Source organism: Protobothrops mucrosquamatus, unplaced genomic scaffold (genome assembly GCF_001527695.2).
Source record: "Protobothrops mucrosquamatus isolate PMUCROS unplaced genomic scaffold, P.Mucros_1.0 scaffold48, whole genome shotgun sequence".
Taxonomy (NCBI): domain Eukaryota; kingdom Metazoa; phylum Chordata; class Lepidosauria; order Squamata; family Viperidae; genus Protobothrops; species Protobothrops mucrosquamatus.
In genome coordinates this window covers 642,492-670,286 of record NW_015386430.1, presented here as the reverse complement: position 1 = coordinate 670,286, position 27,795 = coordinate 642,492, and the positions used below count along the sequence as shown (strand labels likewise).

The window sequence follows — 27,795 nt, the reverse complement described above, 5'->3', positions numbered from 1 at the left end:
ATACTGCAGCAAGTTGCAGTCATTTGTGACTTTCCCTGCCGGCTTCCCACAAACAAAGTCAACAAGGAAGCCAGCAGAAAAACTTGCAAGTTGATTCTGCTGCTTATTTTCCTGATAAGTCCCATTATGGAGTACAAGATCACAGAGATCCCAGCATTCCTCCCATCTGCCCTCACTCCATAATGATCCACGCTGCTCTGCTGGCCCACTTGCCCCCATTCTATTACACCAGCCCTCACCCCATAGTACTTGCCCAGAGCCCGCAACAGGCTAGAGCAGGGATCCCCAACCCCCGGTCCAGGAAATGGTACTGGGCCGCAGCATGCCAGCAACCGGGCCATACAAACAAGCAAAGCTCCATCCGCGGGTTTAAGCAGCACATAAAACCATGCCCCTCCAGTCCACGGAAAAACCTCTCCACGTAACCAGGTCCTAGTGCCCAAAAGGTGGAGACCTCTGGGCTAGAGAATGGGAGAATATGAATTTTAATGCTGCATTAGACATACAGAGGCAAAGGCAACCCACTTCTGAAAATCCTTGCCAAGAAAATTGTGGGGTTAGGATTAGGCCATATAATGGCTTTAAGAAGAATGTGAATACCGCCTATTAATTCTCAGGTTTTTTTCTGGAAAAATCTACATGTAAAACTATAATTAAGAGTTACCTCCCACAGTTCACCAATTCTGCGAAATGCCTTATCCTGACTGGCACAATACTCTCTGAAACAAAGTAAGTTGATATTTTAAAAACCTAACACTTATTTCTGCTGTTTACTGAAGCCCCCCATCCCACAACATATGAAACAGAATGACTGAGCAAAAAGTTATCACTTTTTCCTGTGAAAATCTTTCACACGATTTAGGAAAATTAAACAGATTTGCAGATCATACTCTAACTTCAGATATACTTTTTTTACTAGAGAACAACTCATTGTAAAATTCAAATCAATAAGTGAAATTATATATTTTCTCACCCAGGCACCCTCCATCCCCACAGAGAGGGAGGAAGGGAGAGGGCAGTAGAGAGAGAGGAGAAACATAAGACCGTTTAGAATATTCTATTACAATATTCTGCATCCTTAAAACTAGACCCTGGTGATCTGTCTCACAGAATAAAAAATGGGATTTTAAAACAAGTTTATTGTTCTATCATGTTTTACCCAAAGTGTAAAAAAAATGTTACTTGTTAGTCTATACTTAATATTAGGATATTTTTAAAAAACATTTTAAACATTTAAAACATTCTGAGATAAATCAGTGGAAGCAAAAAGTCAGTAATATTTTGCAGCTTGACTGAAAACCCTAGGCCCAGCAAAGAAACAATATAGGTAGTCCTATGACCACAACTGGGATAAGAATTTCCATTGCTAAGCAAGGTGGTGATTGAGTCGTGCTCAATTTTACAATTTTTTTGACACACTGTTAAGCACTTAACACAGCAATTGTTGAGTGAATCAGGAAGTCCTTAAGCAAATCCAGGTTCCCTCATTGACTCAGATTGTTGAAAGCTGGCTGGAAGGTCTCAAATAATAATCGTATGATCCCTGAATGTTGCAACCTTTGTATAAATACATGCTGGCTGCCAAGCACCCAATTTTTAAGCATGTGAGTTGTAAGTGTGAGTCTGATTGTAACTTTTTTCACTGCTGATGTAACTTTGAACGGACGCTAAACGGACGGATGTAAGTTAAGGACGACCTGTAGTAAAGGATTCATTTCAATCTAAGCTATTTGAAATACTATTAGTTTCTCAACATGTATTTAACTGACTCTCCCTCATTCCCCTCATAACCCCTTCCTACCTCCAGCAAACAGCAGCAGGGATGAAAATTTATTTTTGTTTTATTGGTTAATACATTATCCAATTGTCTATGTTTGAATATTTTTTGTAAAAAAAAAATTTCCACTTGCTTTCTAAAAGCACAGCTTTCATGTGGCTTTTTTAAAATAATCTCATTCTGACTTATAGAAGATTTAATGAATTGTTTAACAATAGTGATTCAAATAGAAAAATAACCTCATCTAGAGATACCAGTTTTTATGTTTTACTAAATAATTGATTATGAAATGAATATGGAACAATACTGGATATTATTGGGTCCTTTATTTCTGTTATGATGTTTCTCTTATCAATCGTTGCATAAAAATATATAGCACATTTTTCACAGTTCTGTAACATGTGTACAGGTGCTTAACAATAATTTTTAAAATAAGCAGTTTTCAGTTCAGCATACTATCATAGTAAAAATTAGTCCATTACTTCTCATGATGAATGACTATAACCATCCAGCAATACAAAAGTAAAAAAAATATCAACAAACTGAATACTCATTATTTCCTTTGATCCTAGTAAAATCATTATTGAGCTTTATTTAGTGGAGTCAATCTTGCATAAGAAACCTCTCCAAGAAAGTGCAAACAAAAAATAGAATTATGACTTATAAAACAGCATTTCACTAACTAGAATTCTACTTGCCCTTATTACTCAGAGATTTCTACTGAACAATATTCCTGACCAACAACTTTATGCTAAGAGTTCTAATTATGCAAGAGATATATAAAATAAGTCAATTGCTAAATATATTATTCTGCATTATTTTTGGCACAGTTTATTTTTTAAAATAAATATAGGGGTGGGAAATGTGAGAAAATCCATCCCAAGAGAATGAAAGATGAGGGAAAATCTAAACTTGATCTATCAATAAAATCTAACTTATCAATCTAGATGATACATAGAGATCACCAAAACCTGGGAAAATCAAAACATGAGCAATGAAATAGAAATGGAAAGTTTCTTTTATTTGCGCTTTTAAAAGAAAAGTAGAAGAGGCTCCATTTTCTTATCCTTTTTCAAGAGAGAAACAAGAGTATTTTTTGCATAGCTAAATGTCTATGGAAATTCTTAATCATCCAAGTCATGGTGGTCCCAAAAGTGCTTTTTCAAGAGGCAACTGGACTTTCTTATTTTTCTTTGAAGACGTTTTGCTTCTCATCCAAGAAGCTTCTTCAAACAAAAACAAGTCCAGTTGCCTCTTGAAAAAGCACCTTTGGGACAACCATGACCTGGATGATTGAGAATCTCCATAGACAAGAGCATCTTTTCCTCAGCTATCTCAAAGCCAAGCGAAGTATGTCCCAACCCAGACCAAAATTGAAGCGTTAATAAATACAAAACTGGAGAAATAGAATTTATTTATTTGAATTTATTATAGCTGCACATTTAAAATAAAAGCTATTTCAGAATTAGATTTTGATTTTTTTTATAGAAAGTGATTTGAATTGTGGTACCATTTTTAATGTTTTGCCTTTCTTATATCTTTATCTCCTTTTTCATTGCTCTTTAGAGATAATTATTGTTTCCTTTCTCTTTATGGTTTTCAAATCCCATATAATTTCTTAACCTTGACATACATAATACCTTATTTATTATTTATTTATACTTTATATTTGAATTTATTTATATCATATATACACACACACAGACACACACACATATACACACACACGCACTCATTTATATGTGAATCAGGCAGGAAATTTAGCCTTTATCACATGCTAACTATCAAATGTGAAGGCAGGAGGTTTGCCATTTTACTGAATAAGCTAACTAAAGAAGGGTTTTTCTCCCAAAATAAAATGGAAGTGTGAAAAGATGCAATGGGGGTCATGGAAATGGGCTTAGGGATTTCTACTTGAGGAAGCCAAGGTACCATCCTAGCAAAACCCAGACATGTGCAAACTTATCTGTAGAAGGCACAATGTAAGACATATGACCACAATTGAGCCCAAAATTTCTGTTATTAAGTGAAACAGTTAAGTGAATTTTGTCCCATTTTACAACCTTTCTTGCTAGAATTTTTAAGTAAATAACTGTAGTTGTTAATAACACACTTGTTGAGTGAATCTGGTTTCCCCACTGACTTTGCTTGTCAGAAAATCACAAAACATGCTCACGTGACTCCAGGACACTGCAACCATCATAAATATGAATCAAATGCCAAGCATGTGAATTTTGATCACATGACCACAGGGATGCTGCATCAGTCGTAAGTGTAAAAAACAGTCATAAGTTACCTTTTCAGTGCCGTTGTAACTTCAAATGGTCACTAAATGAACTACTGTAAGTCAAGAACTACCTGTAATCATTATCCAATTTTCCTCCTTCTCGAAAAAAGAGACTAATTCCCATGGTCTTAAGGATGAAAACAGAGAGCATTGTTTGTTTAATATAGCAGCACTGTATTTTCTAACCATCTATTTAGTGGTCTATAACTGCACAAATTCTTCTCTAGAATAAAGGAGAAAATTTTCTTTTCTTTGTTAGATCTCAGATTGAAGAATTCTTACAGGCAGTCCTCAACTTTTTATCACAGTTGGAACTGGAATTTCAGTCACTAAACAATATAGTCATTAATCAACTCAAAATATGACCACATCATATGATCATTTTTACAAGTTTGTTAAGTGATTCACCAGCATTCCCCATTGACTTATCCTTGTTAGGTGTAATCTAGGAAACCTTAAGTATTTAATTCACCAAGTTATTTTAATACACATTCTTGACTGTCAACATTTTCCCCTCCAGCACCCTAAACTTTGTTCCATTCTATGTAATAGATACAATAAGCACTCCTTGCGAAGATTGTCCACTTTTCAAGATAACTCTTATGCTTCAATTTCAACATCAGAATGTGGGCCAATTGTCAGGTAAGGAAAATAAAAATCCTGTTTATTCAGGGAGTATTTTGAAGATGTCTGCACTAAGGATTCTTTAGAAGAGAACCGAAATAGAGATTCTTTTAAGGGATTTTGAACAAATGATTCCATTGAAGAAACCCAAAATTGAAGCTTCTGTGGAAAAGATCATTACTAAGCTGCAAATAATAAAATAACTGAAATTTATACTGTTTGAATATCATAGAATTAATGTATTTTCATACATACTAAATATTTAATTATCAACATCAATTTACTTCTGAAATTAAATATTATAATGATTAAGAACTACATATATGTTCATATGGCTGGAGGGAGGGATGGATGTATATTTAGACTAAATAATGTAAATTCTGCAATTTTTAACTATAAAAATTACATATCCTAGGACATTATAACTAAATATAAAGCTTTATACTACATACCACTGGAGAAGATGGTTCACTTTCATTATTGCTAGAATTTTGTTTATGTATTATCTAGAAAAAAGAGAAAATATATATCAGAGATCAAATTCCCCTAAATATAATAAGGTATTCTTTGATTTTATTTCTAAAATAGAAATATTTTATAGAAAATATAATACGAAACAATTATAAGAAAAAGCATTGCAATTTCTTTTGGTTGTAATTATTAATTGTTAGTATTTGTACTATGCAGCTACTAATGAAGCAAACTGAAAGGATGATATTTAGTGGAAAGGTTAATCAGCCTCCTATAATATGCAAAAATATGGAACAGATTATATGTAACATGATTAAATACAATTAAATTGAAAATGCTAATGAATACAACTAAACATATATAATATACATATTATGTATCATTTATTATCAAAACTGCGCTCCATAAAGAGAAAGACTAAAAAATACAGGTCTAATTCTCTACTAAGAGGATATATTTCCTGATTATTTTACCCCACAAGAAAACCAGACATGCAAATTCTCTATCCCTGGTTTCAGGAAAAAATCTAAACTGAACCAAGAATGCACAATTGTTTGCAATAGTCAATACTTCTATTACTGTTATAATACCCATGTTTGCAGCACTTACATTCAAGGCTTCAAATGTATATTAATCAAGTATTACTAATCTCAGATCCAAATGAATTTTAGAAAGACTTTTAGAAATAATCCATAATTAAATATAAACATCTTTTAATTGCAAAAATGTATAATCTATACATTATAAATATACACTATACACTATACAAAGAAACACAAGAAAGTACATTTTCTAATTCTGAATAAATTCCTTTTATTTTTTCTCTCATTCCTTGTCTTGTTTTAATTCTTAAATCTCCATCTAATTAGATCCACAAAACATTACTTTCTGTAAAACTAGTCTACAATGAAGAGTTGTTATTCTTCAATAACTTCAACTATGTCAAATAGTCCTCTTTCAAGAACTTACTTTTTACAGGAAAAAGTAGTAGAAAAAAAATATTTGATTTGATTTTAAAAAATCTAAACAATCATATGTAATCAACTATATTACAAAAATATTTTGCATGAATGTTTATAATATGTCTAGCTCAGTGATGTTAATTTTCATTGCAATGTTAAAGTAAAAAGGGGGAGAGGTACTAATGGCCTCATATGGCTCCTAATACTCTATCCACAGCCTCTCAACATCCTGAATTCACACCATGTAATATTTAAATATCAAATAGTTAGATTTGGGCATCAACATTTCAAATCATTTATTTTAGGTTAGATATGATTTTAAGAGTAGAAATTGGAACAGTTCATCTGATTCTTTGCTTATATTCTTATTCTTATACACCCTTCCAAAGGCAGTAACTACTATAACAAAAGAGGCTGACAAATTTAAAAACACCTCTTTCAAAGAAATCATATCATCAAATGATCTCCTTGGATTTTTCAGAAAGTTGAGATGCTGAGTTACAACCCCCAGTTTCTCAAAAGTTGCCAATTGCTAATTAAGGTGAGTTAACTGAGTGTAAGCATTCTGTAGTACAGGTTAGCAGCATAGTATTTAGTATGCTTTAAAAATGTAAACAAAAAGCAGAATTATTTTTGGCTTCTAGTATTATAGTATCCTCTTGGATCTGCCAAGCCATCACTGTGAAAGATAGAGCAGTGGGGACTCACCACACACTCACTCTTTGGCTTAGGTCGTTTGGTAGGATCCAAAGCAAAAACAGTATATTCAGAAAGAAAAGCAGGCTCTGATATCATCCCAGCTAGCAGCTGTGACATTCAATGAATAAAGCAATAAAGTCAAAAATAACAATAAAGTAAAAGGAGACAACAGTAAAGCACGTTGTACTTTTATCACAATAGATTTTCACATTCAAGTCATAAAACTGCAAATATGTATAGGAATTCATACATAACTACAATACATAGATTTTTTAACAGATGTTCTAATCAACCAAGATTTATATATAAGCATAAATGCATAAAACAGCAGAAAAAAATTGTAACTGTGAACACTGTAAGAATTCATGAAAGAGTAACAGTTCTAGGATCTATTTCAAGGAGTCTTCGACTTATGACTGCAATTGGGACCAGAATTTTGCTCACTAAGCAAGTCATCATATTCCAGATCCAAGTTTAGAACCATTTTTACCGTAGTCATTAAGAGAATCATATGGTTGTTAAACAAATTTGGCTTCCCCAAATGACTTTGCTTGTTGGAAGCTGGCTAGGAAGGTTGCAAATTATAATCACATGATCACAAGAGGCAGCAACAATCATAAATGTGAGCCATTTATGTCATTGAATTGAGATCATGTGAATATAGAGGTCATGTGATGGTTCTTAAGTTTGAGAATAGGTTGTGATTTTTTTCTGAGCCCATCATAACTTTGAACCATCATTAAATGAACAGTTATAAATCAAAAACTACCTTTAATGTATAGCCCAGTTTTATACCCAGAGTATTCTAAATACTTAATATTAAAAAATCTCCCTGCACATCAGAATGTGGGGAAAAGATTTAAAAGAGTAATTGAACATCTAAGCATATGCAAATATTAAAATCAGTCATGTCAGATAGATGTTGGAAATGTAGACATAAGTCAGGCACTTATTATCATGTTTGGTGGACTTGAGACAAAGTAAAGAGTTATTGGGAAAAGATATATGCCTGGCTAGAAAAGATGTTGGGAGAACATGTAGATTTTAAACCTGAACTTTTTTTATTAGGTATAATGCCAGAAAAGATTAACAAACAAAGCATATATTTGATTTTGCATATCACAACTGTGGCAAGAATTATATTTGCACAATACTGGAAAAATGAAGGAATACCATCAGATGAAGAAACACTAGAATGCACAGAGATGGATAGACTGACTATGAGACTGAAAGAAAAAGAAGAAATGGAATATTATCAAACTTGAGACTTATTTTATCGATGGCTAGAGGAAAGAATAAAGGATTAGGAATTAAATATGTATTAGTGAATGTAAACTCAGACAGCACGTTTGTTGAAAAACTATTACTGAATGTATTGAAAAAAAACAAGAAAAACTTTCATAAAAAAATAAAATAAAATCATTCATATGGAGAGGACCAGCTAAAGCAGTGGTTCTCAACCTTTTTAATGCCGCGACCCCCAACCGGTCGTAAGCGAGGACTAAACCGGTCGTAAGTTGAGGACTAAACCGGTCGTAAGTTGAGGACTACCCAACTGGTCGTAAGTCAAGGACTTTCCCTGCCCGGGAGCACCACGCATGCGTGGTTCCGCCCTCTGCGCCGGCCAAGGCGTAGCTGGCAAGCGGCAGAGACAGAGCAGGCCGACCACCAGCTGGCCCAGCTCAAGGGAGGTAAAGGGGAAGGGGAAGGTAAAGGGGAGGAAAAGGGGGAAAAAATGGCGGACAGCCTTGCTTGGCGACCCCCGTGAAATGGTCGATCGACCCCAAATGGAGTCACGACCCATAGGTTGAGAACCGCTGAGCTAAAGAGATATACTACACTGCTTTTCTAAAAAAGCAGAGTCAAATACCATATCCAAGGAAGATCATTTTACAACTTAGTAAAAAAACTTCCTATATCAGTGGTCCCCAACCTTTGGGGCACCAGGGACCAATTCCGTGGAGAGAGGTTTTTCCACGGATCGGAGGGGATGTGGTTTTGTGTGCTTCCTGCATCTCAAAGATGGGTTTCGTTTGTTTGTGCGGACCTGTTTCTCGCATGCCGCAGCCCGGTGTCAATCCACGGCCCAGGGGTTGGGAATCCCTGCATTAGACAAAAGAGAACTGTACAGAACAACAAAGACCACTGACACATCAACAGTAGGCAACTGCTCAGAGCTTCTGGATACAGCCTGGTAATGAACCACTGCACAACAGTTCTGGCCAACTTTCACATAGTGGCCCAAAAGAATACTCCAATCAATGAGAATAAAGCTGCCAAAAGATTAAAATATACTAAGTAGGGTTCATACAATTGAGCCCATAAGGTCACCCAGCAAGATTGTCAACTAAGCAATTCTTAGTTGCTTAACTCAATCCAACTGAAATGAGTCTAGGTCAGTAATGGCGAACCTTTTAGAGACCGAGTGCTCAAAAACCAGCCCCTCCCCATCCCGCCTGCTCCACCCCTCCCCCTGCTCTGCCCCCAAACCCCGCCCACCCGCAGGGCCACTCACCGCCTCCACGGCCCACTGCAGATCGCCCAGGCAGCCCAGCAGCGCCATGGCTATGCCCTCCACCCGCGCCCCGCAGCATCAACTGTGCGTGATGGGGCGCAAGGGTGGAGTCTTGTCCCTGCTGCACTGCTCAGCACAGGCCATGCCCGGGGGTGGCTCTCCTCCAGGGGGGCTGCTGGTGAGGAGGGGGCCACAAGGGGAGGCAGGGCTGGGGTGATGGTGCGCGTGCCCACAGAGAGGGCTCTGAGTGCCGCCTCTGGCACACTTGCCATAGGTTCGCCACCACTGGTCTAGGTAACTAATCTGAAGCTACAGATTAGTTTTGAATAGAAGCAATGTATTTGAGACAAATTTGTATTTACTCACATCTACTGAGTCACAAAGTATTTTCAATACATGTCACATAATGGCTTCTTTAAATCAAATAATTAATCATCAGCCACCTCTCAGCAAGACTAATTTAATCATTCAGCCTATAAGGTCAAGGATCAATTAAGGAGCAACCCTCATAACTTCAAATATACTGTTCACATCTTACATTTGCAGTTGAAATGAATCTAAAACAACAAAGTAGTTACTAATACAGTACTGAATTGCATTTGTCACAATACTGAAGCTCAAATAAAGATAGATCTGAACATCCTTAGTACTCCCCAAAATTTTATTTTATTTTATTGGTTAAATTTATTTGCTGCCTATCACTATGAAGCTACTCTAGTCAGCTTACCACAATAGAAAGGAAGAAAAACAATAGTAAAACAATAGAACAATAAAATTAATAAAACAGAATAAAATAAATAATAAAAAAGAAAACAATGAAATATATCAATATGGTAACAAAAAGATGGAAAGGTAGAAAGCAGAAAGCAAGGGGGGAGATGGAAACTGCCATCAATCCAGCAGCCACTTCCGTTGTAGAACTCCTTATTTAGTCCCCAGGTCAAATGGTAGAGCCAGGTCTTCAGGCTCCTGCGGAAGGATAGGGGGGTAGGGCAGATCCTATCCTAGAGGACAGGATGTTCCAAAGGACAGGTGCAAGAAAGCTCCTCTTCTGGATTCCAATAGTCAGAATTCTTTAATCAATGGGATCCATAGAAGGCCTTCTATGCTGGCATGATAGGATGTAGGATGAGACAGGTAGCCTGGACCTATGCCATTGAGAGCCTTAAAAATCATACTCAACAGTTTGAATTCATTCAGAAGCAGACTGGTAGCTAATAAAATTTGCATAACAGATGTGTAATATGGCCATTCTAGAGGCTCCAAAGACTGCTCTCGCTGCTGCTTTTGCACCAAGCTTCTGAATGGATTTCAAGGGTAGTCCCATGTAGAGTGCATTGCAGTAGTCTAGATGAGAAATTATTGGGACTTGAGTAACTGAGCACATATATCATGATCCAGGAAAGGTTGCAGCTGACACACAAATCGAAACTAGGCAAAAACTCTCCTAATCATGCTCACCACCTGCTCTTCAAGCAAGAGATGGAGAGAGCAAAAGATGGACCAGGAGATCCCCTAAGTTGACTAGGTTTGAACAGGGTAATGCAACTCCATCCAAAATGAAGGATGACAAAAATTCGGATTCTGAGGTTCCATGTTCCACTCAGTTTTGCCAGGGTTCAGTAGAAGTGTGTTGTCCCCCATCTAGGTGCTTACAGTCTCCATGCATTGTGAGAGGGCAGAGACAGCATCACTTTGTAGAGCTGAGTATCATCATTATATTGATGACATCTCAACCCATGGTGACAGATAATCTTATTCAATGGCTTCATGTAAATGTTAAACAGGAGAGAGAATACTGAGCTATGCAGGACAAGTGAGCAGTCAGGGGCTGGATCTTTCATTTCCTATCAACACCAATTGGGACCAACCTTGGAGAAAGGAGCTGAACCAGTGCAAAATTGTACTGCCCAATCCTAACTTGCATAGCCAGCCCAAAAGGATAACATAGTCAATGGTATTGAAGGTCACTGAGAGGTCAAGGAAAGCAGGAATGAGTGTATTATCCCCATTCCACTTCCCACCAAAGATCATGTGAGTAAGGCTGTCTCCATCCAAGAGCCGGGCCTGAATCCTGACCAAGATGGGTCCAGGAAATCCATTTCATCCAGGAGCTGCAGAGCAACCACTTTTTCTATCATCTTCTCCAAAAGGGGAAGATGGAAGACTGGATGAAAGTTGTAGGAAAGGACAAATCAAGGCCTCCTTAAAAGGTCCTTGCAATGTACCACCTTGCAACGAGGAATTTATCACTGCATGAATCCAAAATACTAATGGGTGACTTTAGTGCAAGAATATGAAGAACAATAACTGGAAAAAAAGCAACTGGCCCTGATGGAAATGGTGAACGAGATAATAGACGCAGCAGACTAGTACAGTGGTGGCGAACCCAGAGGCGGCACTCAGAGCCCTCTGTGGGCACACGCGCCGTCGTCCCAGTCCTAGGCCTTCAGCTGGGTTTTATAAAACCTTTTCGCTTTAGGCCTCCACTGCCGTGTACAAAAAAAAAAGGTTCAATCAATCAATCAATTTCAACTTCTTGCGGGGAAAAAAAAGATCTTGCAAAGTTGGAATTGATTGATTAAACTTTTTAGTCCCACCCAGTCTGTTGTTACCACTGCAGCCACGCCCACCCAATGAGCCACTCCCAGCCGGCACCCGACGATGCATAAGTGGGTTTTGGGTTGCAGTTTGGGCACTTGGTCTCTAAAAGGTTCGCCATCACTGGACTAGTAGATTTTGCTGAAGGACAGGAATTTTATATTATGAACATTTTTTGAGAAAAAGGTTAGCAGAAAAGGGACCTGGAATAGTCCATCTGGATATACAAGTGAAATTGACCATATCATGTCAAGTGATAAAAACATATTTTGCAATTATATTGCCATCAATCACTTTAACGTTGGAAGTAACCATAGAATGGTATGAGCTAAAGTGATGATAGATTGTTGAAAAGAGCCTATGAAAATGATAAAGACGTGATGAAAAAGGGAAATAAAGAGTGATAAATTGTTAGAGAAGAGCAGTGATTTTGAGATTAATTTATTAAATTACTTTTCTCTATTACAAAATTTGGAAGAGATGAACATTACAGACCAAAACGAACAAATAGTAAAAAACGTCCTTGAATCTGCTATATCTATAGCATCACTGCAAAAACACTTTGCACAGTCAAAAATCTCTGATGAAAATATTAATGAAAGAAAAAAACAGGCAATGAAGAATACCAGAAGCTTCACTAATAAACTGAGTATGTTGACCTTTGCAAGACCATAAGAAAACGTATCCACGAAGAAACATATCAGTTTAATGTGAAGCTTGTGAAAAAGGCAATTGCAGAAAACAAAGGAATTATACAGCAAAATGCAAACTTATAAATACAAGAAAACAGGCACTGGCATTAAAAAGTGAAGATGACTCAGTATGTAGAAGAAGAAAGGAAATGTTAGAAATAATTGGAAAATTCTATTCAGAGCTATATAAAGATCAAGATCACTCAAAAGTAACAATTCCCACAAAAAAGGAAATGCCAGATATCCTAGTAAAGGAAGTATCAAGTGCCATAAAATCAATGAAAAATGGCAAAGTTTCAGGAAATGACTGTGTAACAGTTGAAATGCTGAAAGCTGATGGTTACAGTTTACACAGGATACTAACAAAGCTATTCTTGAGATACTTCAGAGAAGAAAAAATACCAGATTCATGGAAAAATGCTGAAATGATTCTTATACACAAGAAAGGGGCCCAAAATAATTTAAAAGAACTATCTCCCAATAAGCCTTCCTTCAGGCATTTACAAGGTTTTCGCCAAGATAATAGCAAAAAGAATATTAAAAACATTAAATGATGCACAGCCAAAAGAACATGCTGAGTCCAGAAGTAGTTACAGCACAATGGATCACACATCCAGGTATCTAGCAAGTTACTGAAAGGCACAATGAATACACTATGCTTCTGTGCATGGCTTTCATTGACTATGAAAAAGTGTTTGACTCAGTATTCCAGCAAGCAATAATCAATGCACTGCTGAACCAAGGCATAGATACTGCTTACATAAGCTTACTACAATCAATAAGTTAAAAAATGGGTTAAAAGTAGGTTAAAATGCAGTGTTAAAAAGAGTTAAAAAGTTAAAATAAAAATAAAAAGAAAAGAAAAGAAATCTTTTACTTTTGGAGGAGCTCTTTACAGCTTTTGCTGCCTGCCCACAATCTTGGCTCACTTGTTTCTTGTTTTTCAATATATGAAAAAACAATGGCGACAATTTGTCTTAATGATCTTAAAGTGGAAATCATCATAGAACGAGGTGTACAAGACAATGCAATATTACCTATCCTTTTCTCAACCTGCCTTGAAGAACTATTTAGCAAACTAGACTGGGCTTAAAAATAAATCTGAAAAATAGCCAGGTTTTGTTTAATAACTTCATGAAAGAAAGAATTTTTTTTATATCTGGTGAAGAACTAAAAGTAGTAGACCATTATATATACCGTATTTTCTGGCGTATAAGACGACTTTCTAAACCCTGAAAATCTTCTCAAAAGTCGGGGGTCGTCTTATACACTGGAAAATACGGGCATTCTATTTTTTTCCTTTATATAAGCTGAGGACGCGATGGGGGCGGCGGCCGGGAGCCGCTGCCTCCCGTCCTGCTCCCCCTCCCTGGACGCGATGGGGCGGCGGCCGGGAGCTGTTGCCTCCAGTCCTGCTCCCCTTTCCGCCCGTTCAGCTGACGCGATGGGGGCGGCGGCCAGGAGCTGCTGCCTCCCATCCTGCTCCCCCTCCCCGCCCATTCGGCTGAGGACACGGCGGCCAGGCTGGGGGCGGCGTGGACTCCCGATGATGCTGCAGTGGCCGCTGTCGTGCCGCCGCCGCCACCACTGGAGCCGCTGCCTCCCGTCCTGCTCCCCCTTCCTGGACGCGATGGGGCGGCGGCCGGGAGCTGTTGCCTCCAGTCCTGCTCCCCTTTCCGCCCGTTCAGCTGAGGACGCGATGGGGGCGGCGGCCAGGAGCTGCTGCCTCCCATCCTGCTCCCCCTCCCCGCCCATTCGGCTGAGGACACGGCGGCCAGGCTGGGGGCGGCGTGGACTCCCGATGATGCTGCAGTGGCCGCTGTCGTGCCGCCGCCGCCACCACTGGAGCCGCTGCCTCCCGTCCTGCTCCCCCTCCCCGCCCGTTCGGCGCCGTCTGCCTTTCATTCTCTCTCTCTCTCTCCTAACCTGGAGGGAGAGGGAGAGAGAGAAAGAGAGAAAGAGGAAAGAAAGAAAAGAGAAAGAGGAAAGACAAGAGAGAGAGAGAAAGAGGAAAGAGAAAGAGAGAAAGAGGAAAGAGAGAGAGGAAAGAGAAAAAGGAAAGAAAGAGAAGAGAAAGAGAGAGGAAAGAGAAAGAGGAAAGAGAAAGCAGGTACTTAAAATCAGAGAAATAAATACTGATTTTGTGAGAATTAAATGGAAAAGACATTGGTCTGGAAATCCAAAGATGTGTTATGTTTGGGATAGTTAATTAAGTTAAATCATTTTCAGTACCAATATTTCATTTTGTAGTGTTCCACTTACAAAGACAGAAATGGAGATTAATTGTTTTAATTTTATTTATACCAACATAATTTGAATTTTGAGGCTAAGTGATTAACAAAGACAGTAATGATTTTAATTAACAATTTATAATAGTCCATTACAATACTTCAGTTCTAGAATGCATGACCAGTTCAATTTCAAATTGATTAGTTTAGAGATTATATTACAGTAAAAAATTAATGATAGAATCATTATATATAATTCACTTTGCCTACATTTTGTGCTTGGCTGTATGTGTAGGACTTAGGGCAGTGATGGTGAACCTTAGGGCAGTGATGGTGAACACCGAGTGCCCAAAAACTGCCCCACCCCAGTACTGCTCCACTCCCGCTCCACCCCGCCCCGCCCCCACCCACCCGCAGGGCCACCCACCACCTCCATGGCCCACCACAGATCTCCCAGGTGGCCTAGTAGCACCATGGCGGCCACGCCCTCCACCCGTGCCCCACAGCATCATCCGTTTCGATGGGGCGCAAGGGCGGAATCTTGTCCCCACTGCCATGTCCTTGGCTGCGCTGCTCCAGGTGGGCTGTGCCTGGGGGCGACTCTCCTCCTGGGGGGCTGGTGTGAAGGGAGCAGTGGGGGAGGCGGGGCTGGGGTGACGGCACGTGTGCCCACAGAGAGGGCTCCGAGTGCCACCTCTAGCATTCGTGCCATAGGTTCGCCACCACTGACAGGGGAATGAGAAAGCATTATACAAACATTTCATGGAAAATCTTAGCTTATTGGACTTTATGTAATATTTTTATAAAAACAAGATATGAACTAATGAAGAACAGAAAACCATTTATGCAATCAGGAAATATAGAAGAGGGACCACAAAAGTTGTTATTGTTGCATTCATAAATAATAAAATAGAGTCCTTTTTTTCTTTTTGCCAAAATACCCATCAACAACTGTTGTTGTTTTTTAATTCTCCTTAGAGTACATGTAATAAAATTTTGGAAAAAAAGATAATCTTTACAAACATCTTTACCATTATTTAAGCTGTTGGATCAATATACTTGTTTCACAATATATCCACAAGATATGAATTTTCCACCATGAGCTAATTTTGTGTATTTGTGTTATAACAGAAATCCACACGGTACAAACTACTGGGAGTTCAGTATGCTAGGTTACGTATTACCATACATTGTCAGCTTAATTTTGAGCAGTGAATCCCCCACAGACATACAATTGAAATCTCTATCAAGCTAATTAAGAAATTGATTACACTGTGGATTTTAACACTGATAATGGCAAAAAAAAATTCTGGGGTTATAATACATTTAAAAATATATATTCACTCTTAGCTAGTAAGTCTAATATTTATGAATTTAAATATAACATACTAGAGATACCTACTAAAGGAAAAACTTTGATGTAGGCATTGAACCAATTAGCAACTATTTAAATCAAGTATGTCTTTTCTTGGAATCATGCACAAAGTGACATGTATTTTATGGCATGTACTGCTAAAGTATCCTTACATGCAAAACTGCTTTGTTGATTTCAAGGATATTTTTATATTTTAAGAGGAGAAAAATGTACTTGATTGCTTGAGCAAAAAGAATTATTTTTAGATTAGAGTGGCAGAAAGAAGAAAAAGTAACAAGTACAAAGAGGAAAAAAGACTAATAAGAGAGGTAGAAAAAAGGGATTACTTGTCTTAATTGATATGACTCATGTAGCTAATTATTTAGCTTCAAAATTAATATATATAAATAGTGTTTCCATTATTTGCTTTCATCCAGAATTTTTTTTACAGAAGCCAGGTACACTGAAATCGTTCACAGAGAAGCTCTATGGACTGGTTTACATTTTAATCATTCAATAATTAATTGAACAACAAATTAATCTGCATAGACAATAAACAAATAAACAAAATAAACAAATAAACAAAACAGGACAAACTGTATCTACAAAAGTTTCCTATGCCCAAAAAAGTAACTGAAAAAACATCAAACTTGTAGAGTGGCACGTAATCTGAAACTTTATGATTAGAAATCAAGCATTATTGTAAAGATGCGCAAATTATTTCTCCCTAAGGGACAAATTAGCCTGAGCCAAGTAGATCAAAAGCCACATGGTAGAAATAGGTAGCTCAGTTTCCCTGTGGGCATGCTTAAAGGATCTACTCTTTTGCATGCATCTCTGTCCTATATTGTAGCTATCTCTGTTCACATACCTTATTTGCATCCACTCGCACATATTCCCCCCATACTAAGATACATCGCTCCACACTGTAATTAGGATTTATAAACATTTTGCTTCCTCCAATAGGAACCTTATTAAAAGCCTCATTGGCACAATTACATTGTTTGAGATTAAAAAAAATAAATGCTGCTCCTGAGAAAGGGGGCCGATCTTTGATTTAAAACTGTGCAAGGAACCTTCCCAATGTTCTCTACAAGCCAGAATTTTTTTAAAATTTTTTGCATCATTTAATATTTGCCTAGTATCATCAGTATTTTAAGATATAAAAAACAAGGAATATGTTATTCAGGCTTGGCTTTTTTATGACACCAAACTCTTATATTACAATATATACCGTATTTTCCGGCGTATAAGACGACTTTCTAAACCCTGAAAATCTTCTCAAAAGTTGGGGGTTGTCTTATACGCCCAGTCGTCTTATACGCCGGAAAATACGGCCGAGCCGGCCACATGTTTCCCCAGGCCAGGCCGGGCCGGGCGGCAGTCATGGCTGGTGTGGCAGCCGGTGGGAGCATTGCACCCCACGAAGCCGAGCCGGCCATATGTCTCCTCAGGCCGGGCCGGGTGGCAGTCATGGCTGGGCTGGCGGCCAGCGGGGGCATCGCACCTCGGGAAGCCGAGCTGGCCACATGTCACCCCGGGCTGGGCGGCAGTCAGGCATGAAGCTCGCCTGGCTGCCGCAGGGCTCTCCGCCACCCGGCCCCATCGGTGGTGCCTTCCTCGGCCACTTTTGGGGAGCTGCCGGTGCCCTCGGTGCTGCAGGAGACCTTGGGCTGCGAGGGCGGCGGGGCTGGCGGCAATCAGGACCCCCCTTGTCCCCACGGCGGCACTCCCTGTTGCAGCCGCGGCCGCCCATGGTGCACCCAGCCTTGCGACGGCAAAGTGGCTGAGGATGCGGCGGGAGCGGCGGCCAGGTCAGGGGTGGTGGCGGTGACCCCGATGAAGCTGCAGTGTCCACTGCCAGAGCCGCTGCCTCCCGTCCGCTGCTGGAGCCGCTGCCTCCTCGCCCGTTCGGCTGCCTCCTCACCCGTTCGGCGGCCGGGAGCTGTTGCCTCCCGTCCTGCTCCCCCTCCTTGCCCGTTCGGCGCCATCTGCCTTTCATTCTCTCTCTCTCTCTCTCCTAACCTGGAGGAAGAGGGAGAGAGAGAAAGAGAGAAAGAGAAGAGAAAGAGGAAAGAGAAAGAGAAGAGAGAGAGAGAGAGAGAAAGAGGAAAGAGAAAGAGGAAAGAAAGAGAAGAGAAAGAGAGAAAGAGAAAGAGGGAAAGAGAAAGAGGAAAGAGAAAGAGAGGAAAGAGAGAGAAAGTTAGAGGAAAGAGACAGGAAGAGAAAGAGAAAGAGACAGAGAAAGACAGAGGAAAGAGAGAGAGAAAGTTAGGGGAAAGTGAAAGAGAAGAGAGAGGAAAGAGAGAAAGAGGAAAGAGAAAGAGAGGAAAGAGAGAGAAAGAGAAGAGAGAGGAAAGAGGGAGGAGGAGAGGAAAGAGAAAAAGAGGAAAGGGAGAGAAGGAGAGGAAAGAGAGAGAGAAAGAGAGGAAAGAGAGAAAGAAAGAGGGGAGAGGAAAGAGAAAAAAGATTGAGAAAAGAGAGGAAAGAGAGAAAGGAAAAAGAAGAGAAAGAGGAAAGAGAGGAAAGAGAAAGAGGAAAGAGGAAAGAGAGAGACAGAGAAAGAGAGAGGAAAGAGAGAGAAAGTTAGAGGAAAGAGAGAGAGGAAAGAAAGGAAAGAGAGAGGAAAGAGACAGAGACAGAGAGAGACCCTTTTGACATCTAAAATGAAGATAACACTGCATATATCCTTTTTCACCTTTATTTTATATATACACACACAAACATACACACACACACACACACACACATATATCATAAAGGTAAAAAAGGATATATGCAGTCTTATCTTCATTTTAGATATCAAAAGGGTTTTGCGGCTCCCAGTGTTTTGTTTTCGGTGGGAAACGTGTCCAAGTGCCTCTTTGAGTGTTTTGGGTTGCCTACCCCTGATATAGCCCAAACTCTATATTTTAACTGGAAAAGTTGGGGGTCGTCTTATACGCCCAGTCGTCTTATACGCCGGAAAATACAGTAACTTGGCCAATGGATCTCAGTGGAAGGTGATACAATAAAGTAAACTGAACTGCGTGTTAAATGTGGTTGGCAGGCATTCGACAAGCTAAGTGTAATTTTCAAGAACAATCTCTTCCTATACCTAAAGAGAAAAGTTTTCAATCAGTGTGTGCTATCTGTTCTAACATATGCCAGCAAAACATGTACACTAACCTGACAATCGATATAAAAGCTACAAGTAGTAGTACAAAGAGCCATAGTAGTACAAAGAGCCATAGAAAGGATACATGCTTGGCATCACAAGACAAGATAGAAAGACCTGCACATGGATCAGAGAACAACCAAAAGTATACAATATCAAGAGAGTAAAAGAATTGAAATGGAAATGGGCTGGTCACATAAAAAGAACTGATGGCAGTGGACTAAGGCAGTTATAGAATGGATTCCATTTGATAAGAAGTGTCCACAAAAGAGACCTAAAACAAGATGGATCGATGACATCAGCAAGTATTGTGAGCTCAATTGGCAAAAGAAAGCTCAAGACTGTATTGGTTGGAAACACGAGGAAGAGGTCTTCCTGCAGTGGATAACAATGACTAGAATGATGGTTCATTTAATGATTAATTTATATCCCAACTTTCCTCCAGGAACTCAAGGAAAAGTACTTAATATGTTCCTCCAATGTTTCTCTATTACAGGTAGTTCTCGTTTAAAACCACAATCGGGAGTGAAATCACAGTCATTGAGCAAAGTGGCCATCAAACAAGACATCAATTATTGCTTCACACAACTAGATTCCTGGGTAAGATTACAGGGCATTAAGCAGACAAAATCCTACATCATACAATGCCAGGGGAACAGATAGGGGAAATCATGTGAGGAACTTTTGGGGAGCTGAAAGTCTACCCTGCCAAAGTCCACGTAGGATTTTCAGCCTCTGAGCGGAGAGACATTCACCTTTGGCTTGACTGAAAGAACTGCCTTGCTAAGAGAATTCAGTTCTCTTCTGCACATAGAAAGGATCTCCTCTGGAAGGTTGCAGGGATAAAGCTCAAATTTTCATGGTTTTGGCTCTGTTTCTGCTCTCCGCCAAAGCCAGTCCCCAAGGAACAATAGCTTATAACTGTCCTGCTGGCTTTCATTTTAATTTTCTGGGGAGCTAGCAGAGAAAGTTGTAAATAGTGATCACGATTGCGGGGTAGTTTGCAACTGTGTGAACAGGTTACCAAGCACCCTGATCATAATCACATGATTGCAGAAATGGTAGTGCAACATTTTGCAACAGTTGGAAGGGCTTTACAGGCTATAAAAACTTTTCAAAGGCTGTCATAATTCTACATTTTTTTTAAATGAACGGTTGTAAGGCAGTTGTATCTGTACAATTCAAGAAAAGTTGAATTGGGCTGAGAGAGAAAGAGCAATGACAAACTTCTGTGGCTGAGAATAGACTGAAATAGGTTTCCACAATCAAAATCCTATTCCATAATTTTAATCATTACATCACATTAACAATAAATCACAATAAAACAGGATGATTTATGGACAAATATATCTATAGATTTTAAAAACTCAGAAATATCTGTTGGTACTGTAGATCTTAGAACTCAAATTTCTGTACTGAATTCTGTCTTTCAAGAAAGTTACTTTTGTGCTATTCATTTATACAGCAATTAATTTATACATTAAACAATAGAGAACTGATTAAAATTAATTTAATCAAATGTAACAAAAATGTAACTCTTTAACTTTGTTGATGCTCTCTCCCCCATTATGATATAGACCTCCAACCCACCTCTCTATTAGGAGTTGAAGTACTGTCATCATTTTGCTCTGTAAGAGATGATGTTCTGTTCCTGTGTATTGATGGTGACAGCGCAGAAGATTCAGAAGATCTCTGTAAAAAAATATCAAGAACAATGAGTGTCTTCCTACCTATTTGATTATATGCAATACAGAGCACAAGTAGCCATACAAAAATGCACATTGTACTAAAATTATTTTAATTTTAATTATTTAAATTGAGTTAAAAATAATATCAATACTTCATTAAGTAAAGCCATTTTGAACAATATTGGTTCTTCCAACCATGCAGCTTTGACTATTTTTATATATTTGATAAGAATGCATATGGTCTTTTACTATCTAATCTTTAATACATTTCAGTCATAAAGTTGATCAATTTATCCTGACTGCTCCTAATCTTAGATTTTAAGTGTACTAAGAGGTGAAATATGTTCTCCTTGGGATTACGTTATACATTCACTAAATATTGGAAGTTATGAAGTTATGAAATCGTAAGATGAGTCCTATATTATCCTATCCCTAAAGCAGGGCTTTTCAACCTTTTCACCCATTGTACCACTTTTAGGATATGGCAACATCTGAGTACCACAAGTCACCTAGCAAGGTGTTAAAAACTTGATGACCCCAAAAAAAGGAAAAAAGTGATAAAGTACAGGTAGTCCTCGACTTACAACATTTGCTTAGTGACTGTTCAAAATTACAATGGCACTGAAAAAAGTACCCCCCCAAGCCACAGCCGAGCAAGACACCTGCTTGCCCGCCCGGCCGCACTTTTCCTCCTGTCCGAGGTTTTCATTGTTGTGAGCATTTCTGTTGAGGATTGGCAGCAGGGGTGGGGTGGGGGGTGTTTGGTTTTTATTCCCTCTGGCTTCTGGGTGGTTGCAGCAGGTATTGGTCACTTCACATGACCCTGGGACACTGTGACCGTCATAAATATGAATCAGTTGCCAAGAATCTGAATGTAAATCACAAGACCCTGGAGATGCTGCAACATTCCAGCTGATCAGCGCTTCTTCTGGGCTCAGCAGAAGTGCCAGGATCAGCGCCGAGCTCCAGCTGGAGCCTGGCGCTGATCCTGGCGCTTCCACTGAGCCCTGACAACCCCAAAGAAGTGCTGATCCTGGCGCTTCTGCTGAGCCCTGAGAGCCCTGCAGCTCCAGCCATCTCTCACTCAGGCTTGTGTGGTGCTGCCACCAGTTCAGCTCATTCCTCTCCCCCGCTACCACTTTTCTAGGATGGTCGCGTACCACCTGCCAGGTGCCAATGTACCACAGGTGGTACCCGTACCACTGGTTGAAAAGCCCTGCCCTAAAGTAGACTGGTTTTTTTATATGTTGTGCAGTTACAATATTTCACATGAGTGCCCACAAAATAGGATTAGTTGCATCCCAATATGAAGGTACTCAAATAGTTATGTACATAAATAGCTACACAGCTTCCCAGGGATTCTCTTTTGAGAACTACGCCTCAAAGTTTTTAAAGTGTATCTTTATTTATTAGGTTGACTATTTGATTAATTTCTATGCTGCCCAGCTCAGTCAATGACTCTGGGTGGCTTCATAAAATACATTATGATTAAAAAAATTTTTAAAATGTAAAACAATAAAAACAGTAAAATTAGCAAAAACATTAAAACATCCAATTTGGCATACACAAGAGCAGTTAACAATTTGGCCAGTTAATAATATAGCCAGGAAATGGAGACCTTGGTACATTCAGCACCCAGGCCCAGGAACATAATCAGGTTTTTAGGCCTTATAAAAGGCTAACAGGTTTGGGGCCATTCTGGTCTCCAAAGGGAGAATGTTCCATAGAGCAAGGGCTACTGCAGAAAGAGTTCACCTTCTGGTTTCTGCCAGCCGACATTCTTTGGCTGACAGGATCTGCAACATGCCCATTCTGATTGACCTACTTGGATGGGTAGACACTCTTGAAAAAAAGCAATCCCTCAAGTACCCCACTTCCAAACCATATAGGTAATCACCAGCACTTTGAATTGCACCCAGAAATGCACCCGTAACCAGTGCAGCTCAAACAAGAATGGTGTTACATGTTATGTATACCTCATACCGTTTACTACCTACACAGCCACATTCTGCACCAGTTGGCAATTTCCAAATGATCTTCAAGGGCAGGCCAAGAGTGTATTACAGTAGTCTATCCTGGAGGTTACAAGAGCGTGAGTTACATGAGTAGGACCTCGTAGTCTAAGTATGGCTGCAATTGATGCACCATCTGAAGATATGCAAAATCCTTCATAGCCTTGGCTGTCACCTGCTCTTCAAACAGGAACCATGAGTCCAGGAGGACCCTCACATTGTGCACCAGGTCTGTTTGGAGCATTGCAACCCCATCCAGAACCAGAGATGGAAGAACCTTGTCAGAGGAAGGGGGCAAATACCTACAATCATTCTGTCTTGCTATGGTTGAGTCACAAATACATACAAAATATAACATTTATGTTCAGGCTCCTTTTAACATTTTAAATTTATAGTTGATTCTCAAATACAATATTCTATATTCTGAACTGAAGGGATTTTGAATATCTGATGCTTGGTGTCTCCATTTATTAAAGATAATTTTAAAAAATCCATTGTATTTTCATAACATTTTTTGGGAACCTAATCGTATGCCACTTCAGAGTGCAAAAAATCCTTATAACATAAAACGTGACTTGTGTAGCTGCATGAAATAAAATATTTCAGATTTTAAATGGGGAAGAACTGATCATTGTCTTTTCTTACAAGTGTTTGGAGACTCTTTTGAAACCTGTATAATTTGACTAACATTTGCAAAGGTTTGAAATTAGCTCTTACTTTTCAATCTTGTCACCACTAAGAATAATGGAAAATATGTTATCTCAAGATAAGTATGTAGTCATTTGTTTACATCAAGATCCATTTTAGAAGACATGACAGAAAATATGTATCAGAATATGTAATTCATATTCAACAATCATTAAACAATAAAACATCTAAGAATGTACTACAGCGTGACTAGCTCTATTGAACAGTACATCCCATTCTATCCTTGGCAGGTTCTCAAAAAGCTCCTTTTTCATACATAGGACATTGTTACAATGAAATATAGTGTATTTTCTAATCACAATTAGAAAAAATAGTCTATTTGATATCAAGATTTAAGGAGCTGTGACTGCAACAAAAACTATTCACAACTGTTCACACATAGAAAAACTCAATAAAGGACACATCACTGGAAAATTCGCATATATTTGCTCCTGCACAAAATCAAAGGCAACTTATTAATGCCTCTTTTTATTAAGAATTGACATGAATGCTTAATACATTCCTATAAATCAAAGAATGTGCTGGCAAATAATCCTAGCATGTAATTGAAAGGGAAGTCTTTAGGATACATTCTTTTTGGTGGGCTTAGGCACATAATCCTATGAGTTCATAGCTGAAAGCAAGCCACACCAAACTCAATGGGACCTATCCAGAGCAGTGGAAAGATTACTCTGAAGTTAGCAGGCCTCTGTTCTGAATAAACATAGTCGAGTGCATTTATATTTCTAGCTTGCCCGAGTTCTTAAAGACTCAGTTAACACAATTTCTGTTAACAAGCACACTGAACCATGCACAGTCTGGTTCTCACAACACTAGGCTAAAATGCAATGAACTTTGGTGGGTTTAGCACGTCTTGTTCAGACAATTATTGGAATAGGCTGGAACAAGTCCTACTAGACAACCAAAATTAACTTGAGTAGAAGGCTGCCTATGTGGCTAGCGCAAAGTGTCCTAAAGTGATAAACTGAAACAATGGCGCTTTTTATACACATGTGGCTCGGAGGAGGCCGGCACCTGAGCCCTTTCAGCGGTCCCTCCCATCCCGCAGAGGGAGGTCGAGAGGAAGGAAACTGCGTCAGGATTCGCACACATTCCGGAGTCTGCCCCTATGAAGACTATAATTACTCCGTTTTAAACCACCAGGCATTTCCCGAGAGAAAGAGAACCAGTCTTCGTATTCTATGCCAAGCAGGAGCGCCAGGTCCCGGATTTTCTACCGCGTACCTGAGGAAACGCTGAAGCACCACCCGCGGGACTTCCGCGGCCCGAAGTTTGTTCCTCGCTGATCTTCTGCTTCAGTTTTTTGAACATGACGCCGGTCGGCTGAAGCAAACGAAAGATACGGCCAGAGGAAAGCCTTCTCTTTTGCAAGCCTCAGAGCATCAAACGGTCTCGAAGTAGCTTTGCTTCTTCGAAGATTCACGGAAGCACTGCGAAAAGGGACCTGCCACAATCTCCCTATTCCCCCACATCCGGTTTACCTCTTTACCCCGTTTATAAGCCTCAGGTGATCAAACAATGATTACAACGCATGCGTGCGCAACGTGGACCAGCTTTTAAAAAAACAAGCCTTCAAGACCGAGCAGCTACGGCAAAGGACGAAGACCAAACTTCTTCCAGAATTAGCCAGATTTAAGTTCGTCTGTTTCCCCACCCATGTCGCTGTTCCAGATTCCAGCGAATCACCATGCTGACATCGGACTTAGTCTACACAAGCAGTTATTCCGATAATAGCTTTATGACTTCACCTATCTCTAGATGTTTAACTCGGAAGCAAATCCTACTAAAAACAAACTCATTCCTCGACCTGACCGTGCGCTTTCCCCTAAATAACCTATCCTGACACAAGTTGTTTATCAGTTTAAGTAAAAACGATCACGTAAGCATCTCCCATTGACAATATTGACAATAAGCAGTAGAGAAACAACAACAAAAAATAAACTATTGTCTCATGTTTCTTACACTACCCAAATAGATTGTTACCCATTGCACTTTACTTAAAAGTAGGATAGCTTAACCAACAGGCGTGTCAAAGTTAGGTTTACTATGTTAGTTTTGGGTTACAGAAATTCAGGCAACCACAAGAATTTCTAACTCTGTTGCTGTCTAGTGGTCATTCATATTTTTGCAGCCCAGATCTAATAGGCTTGCTAAAATGATTAAATGAAAGGTCGTCTTTGTTCTAATTGTCGTCTTTGTTCTAATCTGAATTTTAATAACTCAATAAAGGAAGTTTTCGAACTGTCTTATAGGAATGAGTCTGTACCTACATGAACACAAGGAACCTGTCTAAAAGAGACAGGACAATAGAGCTGTTCAAGTTCAAGGTCAAGTACTTTAACCTCATGCTGCTTAGTCCTAAAAAGCCTTTTAAAAAATCAAAATGATACTTTTCCTGCACTGTTTTGGGTCAGAAGCCATTCTAAACACAAATTGCTTACCAAATTATAATAGGAACTTAAGATATGTGTATCCCTACTATACAAGACATTTTCTATGATGCTAAATACTAGAGAATTCTACATTTCTACATTTTTTTTAAAAAAGGTGTTTATAGGAGTGGTTGGCCATGTTCCTCTGAATTAGCTGATGAATTTTTCATAGTAAATCACTCAAATTTTCCTTCTTCCATTTATTTCCTGGCATAGCCATACTTATGCCTTCTGTGTTAATGTGTTAGTTCTTTTCTTCCTTGATCTCTCTTACTCTAGGTCTTATTCTTGAATATTTCAGGAAATTTTCCCCACTTAGACATAGAGGAACCTTCAGCAGCACAATAATTGCCCAATCTGTTTTGAACATCGCTTCCTTCTCTTTCTCTCTTCATTCAAGCTAATATACCGGTAGTACCTTTAGCTGCTTGCCAGCATTTTTTTTTATCCCTCCTATTTTCACTAACTCTGTTTCTGCTAGTTCCTCTTTTCTCCTATGAGCATTATTTTATTAATTTTTTATTTTTACAATCAAGTGCTTAATAGACAACATGATGACCGAGTCCATTAGTAATTCTGTGATACATGTAAGCTTCTTCAAACTAAATCCAATATTACACCCTACGGTACATCCTCTCTTCTTCTGGTAATAGATATTTTCCTAGCCCCTCCAACTGGCTCAGTCAAACCGCAGTTCGGTCCTTCCCCCATCACCACTCCTCGCAGCCGCAATCCAGGCAACCTATCACGCTCCGTATTATCCACACACACACCCGGCTCGCTCCTCGCCCATCGTCTCAGTCCGTGTCCTGCGAGGTTCGTCGTCTCCCCCCCCCCCCTATGTTCTCAGGGGTGATCTCCTTCGATCATGCATATGGCAATCTGTTGCTGTACGGCTCACTGCTGCTCGGTTCTCCACCCATTGCATCCGGATCCTCCGCTCTCATCTCCCGGAGGGCGGTCTCTCCCTAGTTCCGACAGGTCCACCCTATTCCTGGTGCCACACCCTCCCACTGCTTCCACCAACATGGGGTTGCTCTTCTTCTCTCGGTACGGTACGGTTGTCTCCGTGTCCCCCCCTTTCGCCTTCTTTTCTCTCTCTAGGGGGCGATCGGATCTCCTCACTGTTTGGGGCTGCAAATCAGGTGCTTCTCTCTCTCCGTGTCGGCAGTCCTCCCCCCCCCCCTTTTTGCCGGTGCCGTACCTGATCGTATATTATCCAATCCATCCTCCTTACTCTCTCTCTTGGGTACGGTCGTCCACGGTTGTATGGGTGGCAGTCCATACCATGGCTCTTCATTCCCTTGTCAAACCAATTGTGGGGGGGACATTCTCTCTTTTGTAACGGGATCTGGTTGTAATTGTGTATTTATTTATTTATTTATTTAATTAATTACATTTATATCCCGCCCTTCTCCTTGCGGACTCAGGGCGGCTAACAATTAGATAAAATACAAACATAGAAAACACCTTTAAAATTAATTAAAAAGAAATATTTAAACTAATCTGATTAAAAGTAATTAAAACCCCTTTAAAATCCCTTAGGCCAGTCCCGCAAGCTGGAACAACCATGTCTTGAGGGCGCGGC

The 27,795-nt window shown here is 39.5% G+C and overlaps 1 protein-coding gene across 4 annotated transcripts in view; it reads right to left on the bottom strand.

Annotated features, from left to right (window-relative positions):
• Positions 1-25,298, bottom strand: part of GOLGA4 (golgin A4) — a 76,061-nt gene extending 50,763 nt beyond the window's left edge. For all 4 annotated transcript variants that reach the window (XR_001548800.1, XM_015811739.1, XM_015811740.1 and 1 more), the window contains exons 1-3: positions 25,000-25,298; positions 20,958-21,059; positions 5,141-5,194 (exon numbers count right to left, since the gene is read on the bottom strand). Coding sequence is in view for 3 of the 4 variants with exons in the window: in XM_015811739.1 (XP_015667225.1) it covers positions 5,141-5,194; positions 20,958-21,059; positions 25,000-25,086 (243 nt within the window). In the remaining variant the exon portion in view is untranslated. The remainder of the gene's footprint in view (positions 1-5,140; positions 5,195-20,957; positions 21,060-24,999) is intronic.
• Between the last annotated feature and the right edge of the window lie 2,497 nt (positions 25,299-27,795).